The sequence below is a fragment of the Natrix helvetica genome (assembly GCF_964273705.1).
Source record: "Natrix helvetica genome assembly, chromosome: 3".
Taxonomy (NCBI): Eukaryota; Metazoa; Chordata; class Lepidosauria; order Squamata; family Natricidae; genus Natrix; species Natrix helvetica.
In genome coordinates this window covers 96986689-96998849 of record NC_138549.1, presented here as the reverse complement: position 1 = coordinate 96998849, position 12161 = coordinate 96986689, and the positions used below count along the sequence as shown (strand labels likewise).

Genomic DNA, 12161 nt, shown 5'->3' with positions numbered 1-12161 from the left:
CAAACTTGACAGCTTTAAGACTTGTGGACTTCAACTCCCAGAATTCCTCCTCTCGCTCTTCATCTTGATGATGTGCGGACGGGCGGGGGGAGGGAGCTGGAACCGGTTCTAAACGGCACTGTAGATTTGTGGAACCTCTTCTATAGAAGAGGTTAGAACTGGTAGGAACCCACCCCTGCACTTCTTTGACTTATGACTACTGGGGGCAGTCCAAGTGCAAAATGAGCAGAACCATTCCTGTCAGATAAACTTTGGATCCTGTGGGCTGGGTGACATGTCACCCAGATGATAGTTTTAAAAAAATAATGCTCTCCATCCAGGGATAGGTTCCAGCAGGTACTACTGCCAGTTAGCTCATGTGCACGCACTGTACATGCACACTTGATGCACATTGCACGCGCATGCACAGAAGCAAAAAATAAGATGGCGGCACCTACAGCGGCGCCCCGAGAACTAGTTCGGAGGTGTGGCAGGCCTTGGTCGCTGCCTGTTCTGTTGTGAGCCTGGAGCCAATAATGGAGGCAAGGTGGTGGAACGCAGTAACTCTTTATTTAACAATAGGGTAACAACTGACAAGAAGAACTGGTAAACCCCCCCCCCCCGATAGCTATTTATATCATAGTTGTCAGATGGGCAGCCAATCAGATGGCCATGAATTTTGCGCCAGCCGGCAGGCATGTCACAGCCAATGGGAGTGGCTTCTGCAAGTCTCTGATGTCACCCAGTTGTATCTCCGAGGACTTAACAGAACCCACCAGTGCCTCCATCACTCCCCTTGATGTGCTACCTCTGTCCTTCTGAAGAGATAAAGATTACCTGATTCCTGTCTCGTGTCCACCAAGTCTGGGCCAAGAGGAGCAGAGTGGAAGTGAAGACCCGTGATCATGTGGCCACTCTCCCCTGTAGATCCTTCACACTATAGCAAAAGAACATTTATCATCTCTTGATAGTTCAGATCAGATATTTGAGAGGGAGCATATGGACATTATTTTGAGAAAAGCAAATAGACTGCAAACTCTGGAATACAAAAACAACATGAAAAGCTAGCACAATTGAAAGCATCCGACACCCACCACAGGAGCAGCTGGACTGTTCTCTGTCAGAATTATTCCAAGCTTATTTAGAAAATTCCAGCAGGCTTAGGATTCTGGAAACTTTCCAGTTCAAATTGGAATGAGTAAGAAACAAGCTATTTCTTTAAATAGAAACTGGCAGACATTTTTTGATAACTATGGTAAACAAAATTGGCCAGAATGGGAAACTTCAATTGTTGTCAACTAAAATGTTTGAAACTTTTTTGGTAGAAGAGGAAGATAAATCATATTAAATGAAATTGTTTATATTTGCTGGGACAAAGGAGGAAGTTATTTATTTTTCCTTCCCCTTTAAAATTTTTCTCTTCTTTTTCTTTGTACTTTTTATTTTCCCTACTATGTATTTATTTTATCTGTATAATGTACTCGTTAATAAATATTGTTTTAATTTTAATTAATTAAAAATGTGTACAGAATAAAAGCAATGATTTTTTTTTAAAGGAAAAGTGAACAAATTAAAGAAATGTGATGTAAATAAGAAAGAAATAGAAAAGACAGGAGAAAGAGAAAAACAAACAAAAAAAGGATATAAAGTGTCTTCGGTTTTCTTCACAGCAATTATAAATGCATTTATATTTTCCAAAGTTGTCTCTTAAATACTAATTATAATTAATAATTATATGATATTATTATATTATTTTGGTTCATTCCACAATCAGCCAGATGTTCAGAATGAATTTGGCATTTTAGTCTGCCTATCGAGTCCTTCCCAAGATATGTTATTACAATTATAATAGGCATATGTCCATATATTCTATATCATATCATAGGAACCATACCATTGGATCCTGTGGGCTAAGAGAACTGTCCCTCAGCAATGGTACTAGGCCAGGAACTCTCATGCAGCATATTATTTGAATAATTGTTGGCTTATTTCAAATAGGATGTTTTTTTTAAAACTTTGTGATGTATTTCTTATAGGAATTTGGGGACTCGTTACAAAATGTTTAATATTTTTACAGCAGCATTATATTGAATTACGGTATCTCTGTTTGTATCAAATAGCAATTATTCTGCTTCCTGTAATAAATCTTGGCAACAAGTTACGGGCTTTGGGCATTGAATGGATTTTGTAATTAATACACATATGAGTTAAGAAACCACAGTAACCCATAGCATGGCAACTTTTATAGAATACTGTAACTTGTACCTGCTGCCGTTGGACAATTATTTAGGTCTCCTATGATATCAAAAAAGGATATTTGTTTGAAAAGTAATTAAAATACACCTGTTTTCCTCTTGGCTTTGTAGATCATGTTTTGCACATTGAATACGCACAAAATTGATATGAACAAGCTTTTGGGTGTACAAATTGGTCTTGAAGACTTTATATTTGCTCATGTCAAAGGAATAAAAAAAGAAGTGGAGGTCTTCAAATCAGAAGACTCACTTGGACTTACCATTACTGATAATGGAAATGGATGTGCCTTCATAAAGGTAGGTTGGGGATGAAGTGAATACAGGTAGTCCTCAACTTATGGCCACAATTGAGCCCAAAACTTAGGTTGCTAAGTGAGAAATTTGTTAAGTGAGTTTTGCCCCATTTTATGACTTTTCTTGCCATATTTGGTAAGTGAAGCACTGCAATTGTTAAGTTAGTAACATGGTTGTTAAGTGAATCTGGCTTGCCCATTGACTTTGCTTGTCAGAAATTTGCAAAAGGGGATCACATGACCCCTTGACACTGCAGTCATCATAAATATGAACCAGTTGTCAAGCATCCAAATGTAATTCACATGACCATGTGGAATCCTGCAGCAATCATAAGTGTGAAAAATGGTCATAAGTCATTTTTTTCAGTGCTGTTGTAACTTTGAACGGTCACTAAATGAACTGTTGTAAGTCGTGGACTACCTGTATGAGAAACATGAATATCAATTTATTTTATTAATTTATGGTGGTAGCGTTGAAACCGTGTTGAGTAACTCCTAAAGTGAATGGTTTGAAAGCCTAATACTGATATTATTCCTTGAGTGAACACTTAGAGAAGAAGAAATATCTGACCGAACCATTTCTTTTTTAAAACGGAACATTTCAGTTATGAAAGACACTTTAGCATATGTCTGTAAGCTGTATTTTGTATGCATTTGATCCTTATTCTATCGTTATCATTTTTAATTGTCCTTAAAAAAACAATGATCATGCAGACATTATGCATAAACTAAGCCCATAATTCCTGCAAAAACATATGATACCTTACTCAGAAGGGAGATGAGGGAGAGGCGGCATACTTTTTTTCTTTATTGCATAATAACTGTTATATACCGTACATTTTTTTCACTACTATTTGTTCTGGAAAAGTCTGTCATTTCTCATGTCAGTTATATTTTGCTATCAGTTTTTCCTCTGAGCAAGTTCTTCCCCGTCCTGGTCACCTTCCTTTGGATAGAAGCCAAGACAGGGAAGTTGAGAAGGGCTGGAAAAATCTCCCTGTCAATCACATATCTCCAAGCTTTATAGATTAATATTTTTTAAAAAAAATCTCATTTTTTTCTAATAATTTACAATTTGCTCAGATATAGTGCATGTGTATTTGTAGATCAGAAAAACGAAACAGGGTGAATTAACTCCTTATTCCAGAATTTTGGCTTTGATAAGATTTAGATGATTACAATCTTCCTATGGCCATTTTTATCTTTGAGGAAGAATGAAAATCAGATTATATTCTCTGATCCTCAGAAGTAACTTACATAAAGTCAAAGGAAATTGTTAACATTCATTGTAAAAGATACAGTTTAAAAAAATCAAAATATTGAAGATGGAGGCAAATCAGTATTTCTTTTCTAAAATTCTCAAATGCAGAAGAACTGAAAGCAAGGCCTTCACATAAGATCTTGATGAGTGCTGTACATTTATTATTATAGCTGTTTGAAATTATGGAATATGGATTGTTAAGTATAAATTCTGAACTGCCTTATATTATTTTGCAGATGTTAACTATAACTATATGTTTCATCATTGGGTTTTTCCTGCCCTTCTTTCTAATGACACCCCAACTCTCCTGAAAATTTCTTTTTTATTTAGAGGAGGTTAGTGAAAAGATTTTGGACACAGGAGACTACTATCTTCTTAATTTCCTGGATATATAAAGAGAATGAAAATCTCTTCTCTTGCCTATCTCCCATTCGATTTTGGATAGATGGATCTTGGCTAAAAATGAGAAACTGTTCATGTTCATATTTGTAGTTCATAATTTCCTGAACCAGACTATTTTTTTCCATTCATCATAATATGTGCAAAATTGTTTTTGTCTACAGAGAATTAAAGCAGGAAGTCTTATTGACCAAATAAAAGTGATATGTGTTGGTGACCACATAGAATCTATAAATGGAAAAAATGTAGCAGCCTATCGTCATTATGAAGTTGCTAAGAATTTAAAGGACTTGAAGAAGGGCCAGACATTTACATTAAAACTGATAGAACCTATGAAATCATTTGGTGAGTGGAATATATCCACCAAAACATTATACTTGTACTGATAATCTTATTGCAATAGAGTAAAACTATTCTCAATGATCATCACAATTAAGCTACTTAATCATAAGGTTTAAAGATGTATTTCCACACTTAAACTCTATTACACTAATTATTATGCAGGCAACTTCATACGAAGCTCAAAAACTTTATTTTTTTCTGGTGCATACAAAAAGGGGTTATCAAGCCCAGCATGATTCATGGGATGTATCAAATTGTTGGGCAGCCTGATTTAAAATAAAGACAGATATTAAACAAAATATGGAAAGGAATGTGCTTTCAAATTTATCTTGTTTCAGATGAATTAGGGCCCTCTTGGTAATGGTTTTTCAGATCTGCAAATCTACTTCAATCAATCCCCACTAGGTATATCTTTAGTGCCCTTTAAGGAGAATTGAAAGATTCACTGTAATTTGGTTAATATTCACTGTAATTTGGTTAATATTCAATTACACAGCCATACTTGATCTGAGTTGCAGAAACTTCAAATTTTCAGTAAATATATAAATATACTTTAGACAATGTGGGAAATGAGATTCTTACTTTTGAATGGAGCAGCATCTATTTTTTTTCAGGAAATAGAGGCATTTCTTTGCTATGACAACTATTTTGTTGCCTAAACATTGCTGGATGAGAATTACAGTGATGTTTAGTTAATTGGCCAGACTTACATCTGGAAGCACATCTTACATTTTGTGGAAGCACAAAATTAAGAGGAGAGGTCAACAAGAATTGCAGCTGCATCTCCAATAGTTTGTCTTTGCCAAGGCTATATAGTATGATGAAGTAGCACCATGATGGCGAACCTATGGTATGCATGCCCAAAGTGGCACGCAAAGTCATGTTTCCCGGCATATGTGGCCTTGTCTATTTGTCTTCCAGGTTTCTGGCATGCATGCTCACACAACAATCAGCTGTCTGTGCATACGGCAGTGCTGAAAGCCGGTGTGCACATGCTCGCTAGCCAGCTGATTGTCGGGTGCGCATGTGCACCAGAACCCAGAAGTTTGGCTTTTCCGGAGCGCAATCCATTCACCCGCGTAGCAGTGCTGAAAACCAGCCTGCGCATATGCGCTGGCTAGCTGATAGTCGGGCATGCATGTGCGCTAGAACCCAGAAGTTTGGCTTTTCCAGAGCATGGCCCCGATGAGCATGCGCATGCAGCATTTCTGTGCTACCTTTTTGGCACTCAGTACCGAAAACGTTCGCCATCACTGAAATAGCACATTGAAATTAAGTTGCTATTCGCTAACAACAGGTGTGATGAAATCATACGCATTGGACTTACTGAGTCTTTGATATCCTTGAAAAGAGTATTGAGACTGAATCAGTTTAGTTAGATAATAGAACAGTTCAGAATGAAACAAATTATTTTTAATCAGTTATGAGTGAGATAGACGAATTAATAAGCAAAATGTTTTTATTTTAAAATTACTGTAAGCTAGTCATTGTTGATTGAAACATAAATTTCCCAATCTACCGATTTATAAAATGTGTGGATTTTGGCTCTATGAAAAAGTTTTAATGATTCTGCTAAAGTAATCTGAGTTCTAAGTTGAATTAATTGATTGCCAAACTTCATCCTATGAACCATATATTTGGGTTTGATGTTGTTCGTCTTGAAAAGAAGAATAACTATATTTGGAGTTTAATTGGAATTAGGGAAACATATATCTATTGCAGAAATTATCGAGCCAAGGTCAAAAAGTGGAAATTTTGCAGAGGAAAAAATCTGCCGAGGAAGAGAGACTCTTCGACTAAGAGCCAAAGGTTCTGCTACAGTAGAAGAAATGGTGAGTTTTTAATTCATAAATCTTTGTCCTGAAGACAGATTTTTGTTTTGTTTGGATGAAGCCCTTAAACCTGTGATGGCGGACCTACGGCACACAGAGCCCTCTCTGCCAGAGGTGGGTTGCTCCCAGTTTTACTACCGTTTCACTTCGCTTACGCGCACCAGATGCACACGCCAGTTCAATTTCCAGTGAACCAGGCACGCATGCGCACTAATAATCAACATACCGGCAGCGGTGAACGGGGAACTGATTCGGGGGCATGACTAGCCTGGGCCGCTGCCGGTTCTGCGACCCAGGCCAAAATACCACTACCAGTTCAGCTGAACCAGGCTGAACTGGGAAAAACCCACCTGTACTCTCTGCTGGCATGCCTTCGACCCAGGTCAGATCTCCGTGGTATTTCTTTCGTGAGCTTCTATTTCCCTGCAAACAACAAAACAGAAGCACACGAAAGAAAAGAAAAAGATCTTACCTCTTGCCACGTTGCCGGTGTTGGGATGCCCCCCCTTCTGCTGGCCAGCTGGTCTTCGGGTCTTTGCTGCACATGCACGCATGCCTGCACATATTCATGCATGCACATGTTCACACATGCACACGTCTATGCATGCATGTGTTTGTGCATGTCCACACATGCATGCATTTGCACATGTTTGGGCACGCACGCACACACCTTTCAGTTTGGGCATGCACATGTGCGCAGTTTGGGCACTTGGTGTCTAAAATGTTCGCCATCACTGCCTTAAACTATAGCTATAACCAATATTCCCTTCACCCTGGTGAATTTGGCATCTGCCTCATTTCTTCCATTCCCACTCTGCCATGTTAAGCTGTTGTTGCTCCTACTGTGCCCTCTGGACCATTTCCAGCAATGAAATTTGCACACCAACTTTCCTTAAAACATTGATTTCAGGTTGAGATTTGACTAAAAATGATGGTGTAAAAATGCAAACTTAAAACAAAAAGTAAAAGGAAGTGGAAAGGAGACAGGAATTTATTCACAGATAAAAAATTATTGCAAGGATTTATATTCCTTGTAAACAGCTAGTCATTTGCATTATTTTAAAGAGTACTTGAGGCTACTTGGAGGTTTATTTGTATCCCCAGGTTCGCCTAAGTGGTGCAAATGGGTGTAGAGCTTTCTTGGAACTGCTGAAAGGACTGTGTTGTCATTGGATATAAATCCTTCCATTCCCCACCCTCCAATCAAAACTGACGAAGCTTCTTGGATGGGAAGCAAAGCATCTTGAAAGAAAAACAAGAAAGTCCTGTTGTCGCTTGAAAAAGCACCTTTGAGCCAACCATGACCGGGTTGTAGGAGCAATCCCACATACTCTGAAGCACTTTTTTGTCTTCACACATTAAACACTGCAGAGCCCTAATAAAGAACAAAAGGCTCTGAAGAAGTATTAGTCTCATTGCATTTTATGATTGACTTTGCTTGCTGTCACATATGACTTTTTTAGTTCAGCTTGATTGTTCAATAGGCAACCATATAATTATTGTTCAATAATTTTTGCTGTTGAAATTCCTCATCACCTTATAGGATATTAAATTCTGCACCAGAGAAGTCTGGATTCTGTATTCCATTTATTTTTAGTCATTTCTTTAATCAAATGTCACTGCTTCCTGGCTATGGGCAGTTTACAGATTTAAAAAATCCATTATAAAAGAAACACAAACAGCTGATTGGAGAGCAAGACACCAACCATAAATCATCCAAAAGGGAAGTGGGGCATCACAAACACCCTGTCCCCAAGGCTTGGGACTTGGAATAAATAATACAATTTTTTTTAAAAAAAATATGCAATTAGCTTAATGCAACGTTTTCCAACTTGGGCCACATCGAAGTTTGTGGATTTCAACCCCCCAGAATTCCCCAGCCAGCATTATTTATTATTTATTTATTTTACCGTGCTTCTAGACCGCCCCCTCTCCCGAAAGGGACTCGGGGCGGTGTACAGTCCATATAAAGAATATATCAAAATACAATAAATAACAAAATTAAGTATGTACAGTTAAATATGGAGGAGGTTAAAATCGAATTAAAAAGAACTGTACAGAGCAAGTATATATAAATAAAATATTAAAACCCCTAGGACACACACAAATTAAATTAAAAACAATACCCCTAAAATAACCAGTTAATAGTACGTTTACCAGGAGGAACAGTTGTAATTAAGCCAGGCCTGCTAGTCGGAACAGGTGAGTCTTTAATTTTTGCCGGAAGGAGCGGAGGTCAGTGGTGGTTCTGATGTCTGGGGGGAGGTCATGACCATTTACAAATAATTCTTGGGATTGATGTTTATATATCTTAAAATTGGCCAGACGAAGTAAAGCCAGTTTAGTAGTAATTAGTTTGGAATCAATATTGATATAATTGCATTGCAAGATAGTGAAAATTTTTAAATATTATAATTAATCTGTTTTGCATTACTCATTGCATGGTTTATATTTGTTTCTTCCTTTTGGTAAAGCTTTCAGATGTGGAAGAAAAGGCTACCAAAAAAGTGGATGATCTTCTGGAAATGTACATGGGAATAAGAGATCTTGAACTAGGTCAGTATTTAAGTAACAAACTGTCCTTTCTAGTTCTGCTGGGGCTGCTAGAACTTCAATATAGACCTATTCTGAATGTGATACTGCATAAAATATTATTTCTTTTTTTGCCAGCCAAAATAGTAGCTTTAACTTGAATTTAAAATATTTTGCATTATGACAAATGATTTAACATATTATAGCTTCTAAACTATTAAGGTGTGACAGATACCCAAAACATCTTAACAGTTAAATCATTTGACACCCACTTAAACATATAAGATATGACAACAGGATTCCAATATTTGCTCACAGTGCTGGTTCTAAAACAAAAGAAACATATTCTAAACAATTGAAGATAAGGACTTCCAAACCATCAAAGGATGATTCTGAAATGAAAAACTTTTTTCATGAAGAGTTTAGATTGCTGTATCTGACCTCATGTGCGCAAAATAGTGTTGTACAGTATTGAAACTTGCACCCCTTATCTATTTATGTCAGCCTGATTCTCATTATACTACTTGGAGTAGTAAAGCACAGATCTTAATATATCAGACTGCATGCTTGACTAGACAGGTCGATTGTTATGATTGGCTTTAACAGCATAAACTCCTGTTTAGCTATGTGTTAGGCTAAGGCAATTGTGTGTATATCTACTTGGAAATAAGCCTCATTCAGTTTAATGGAGCTTCATTTCAAACAAATGATTATGAACTATAGGCATACATTCCCCTCCCAATAACCTGAATTCTATTGGCAATTTGAAGCAAATATATTGCCTATCATTAAACATTAAGATCAAATTCTGTCTCTTGCTTTCTTCTTTTTCAATCTCTGTGTGTATATATGTGATTGTAATTCTGAAGATTAGTTTCTTGCCACAGGGAAATCATACACCAATTATTCAATGTATTTTGTTGTATATCTCTGCAATCATCTCTGCACAGACAAGGCATATAAATTTAAGCAACAAAATTACAGTGTTATAATTAAGAATCTTTAACAATTATAAGTAAATCCTCTCTCTATGTAAAGCATAGTTATAAACTCTTAGATCCCCCCTAATTATAAATAGCTATCTCAAATATGTTATTTAACATATCAATTGTTATGTGATGCCTTACCACAATTGTAAAAATAATCAGATATAATTGTCAGTAGATTTTTATTTGGAGTAATTATAGATATATGTATTATGAAAAATGCATTTAATTTAAAAAGCCGAGTATGTAATAGGAATTTGTAGTATTTTCTAGTAGTTCTTCTTAACAGCCATTAGAGGCCAGTATCTGACTGTTCCATATTGGTGTACTGTAATACTGAAATAATATTGTTTGTTAAAACAATCAAGAGAATTTCACAATGTGATGAGAAAGGGCATGATAACAAAACAATTTTTAATAATAAAGATAATGGTGATAATTAATACTTCACTGTTGTTAATAAATGACTTTGATTAGAAAACCTTACTACAGTGTTTAGGTTTTCAGTTCCAATAACATTTATGGTCGGATTCACCTTTTGGTGTCAAAGACATTTGCTTCTAAGAAAACTCTTAAGAGTTATTAGAACATAAAATATACCATTATATTTCTGAAAGTTAAATTAAATTAAAACAAAGTTAGTCTTTATTCTGTCTCCCTTCCCCTTTGACTCCATTATAACATGCAATGGGTAAACAGTCCTTATTCAAAAAACAAAGTTCCAGGAAGGTCCCAGTTCTCCAGTAAGAGGTTTATGGGCATTGTGGGGACTGCAAAAACGAAGAAGACTCCTTAAATATTGCTGTTCCTCTTGTTTCTCTTGTCCCTTGTTTGCAGGAGTAATCCTGTAAATTAGATAACACTAAGTAATAATGATATTCATGATATTCAAGCTATGATTGAAAGAGGATCTGAATTTGGTTCTTGAAGAATCAAGCAGAAGGCACTCCCAAGTGCCAACCACACAATTTTAGCCCTACTCTGGTGGTCTCCTCTGTATGGAAGATGATAGACCTATAGCAGGAAGCAAATTCACACTTGTGTTCTCACGTTTTGTTATCTTCCAACTGAAATTGATGGTGATATTTTTCCTAAGTGGGGCTGAATTTTTAATCCTTAAGAAAATAATAATTCCTTAGAGGATTAGTTGCCCTGGCCTTAATACATTCTATAGATATATTTTTTAAAAAATTAAACTTTCCTTTCCTAATTAAGGAAGTTTTAAAAAGTTTTGCTTTTTAATATATGTTTTTTAAATAAAATGGAATTATTCCAAGCTTGTTCGTATAAAATTCAACTACTACAATTCATTTTGATGTGCCTACAAAAATAATTATTTCCCCTCTCTTTCTCTGTCTTGTTTTAGCTGCAACTATGGTAGAAGCTGGAAAAGGCAAGAACAATCCAGATGAATTTGCTGTAGCTCTTGATGAAGCTTTGGGAGATTTTGCATTTCCAGATGAATTTGTCTTTGATGTATGGGGAGCCATAGGTGATACTTTGAAAGGGTGATTTTAATGAGAGGTGTTAATTGTATTACAGTACTGTGAAAGCTGTGTAGACACATCACATGTGTAGTCATGTACATGGCATGGGGTATGTACATGGGGTATGACCCAAGTATTCTAAAATGACCTATTTAAGATGTATAAACCTGACCAAATTAAATGAATGTAGCATTGTATCTGTGCAAAGCTTTTAGCCCAATATTGCAGTTAATTGGAATTTTTGCCGAGCAAAATTCAAGTTCTTTCTCTGTGTATGCACATATCTGCCAGTTGCCAAGCACCCATATTTTGATCATGTGACCATGGGGATAATGCAATGGTGAAAAGTGTGAAAAAATGGTCATGTCATTTTTTTCAGTATTGTTGTAACTTCGGATGTTCACTAAAAAAATGGTTGTAAGAAATACAGACATACAGACATACAAAATGACTAACTAGCTGCATGGAATAAAATGTACTTTTTCATTGTTTTAAATTTTGGACTAATAGCATCAAAGAGAGGTTAAAGTATGTCCAATGTCAGAGAAGTGAACAGAATTTTGTACTGCAGTTCACAAAGCCAGCTTGGTAGCTGTGTGTGAGTTAGATGGCCATATAAATTTATCAAACAAAATCTGTCAATCCTAGACAGATGGCAATGGCAAAACACTTTCAAAAAAATCTTGCCAAGAAACCGTGCATGGATTTGTCCAAATCAAAAAGTTATCTTGAAGGTATCAAAAATCAAACCATATCAAACAAAAAAACTTCCACCTATGATTTACTGCTATAAAC

The 12161-nt window shown here is 36.2% G+C and overlaps 1 protein-coding gene across 1 annotated transcript in view; it reads left to right on the top strand.

The window, feature by feature from the left end:
* Positions 1-11792, top strand: part of GIPC2 (GIPC PDZ domain containing family member 2) — a 29759-nt gene extending 17967 nt beyond the window's left edge. The window contains exons 2-6 of the mRNA XM_081947439.1: positions 2346-2531; positions 4352-4532; positions 6252-6361; positions 8836-8917; positions 11246-11792. Of these exons, the coding sequence (XP_081803565.1) occupies positions 2346-2531; positions 4352-4532; positions 6252-6361; positions 8836-8917; positions 11246-11391 (705 nt within the window). The 3' untranslated portion in view covers positions 11392-11792. The remainder of the gene's footprint in view (positions 1-2345; positions 2532-4351; positions 4533-6251; positions 6362-8835; positions 8918-11245) is intronic.
* Positions 11793-12161: the final 369 nt, after the last annotated feature.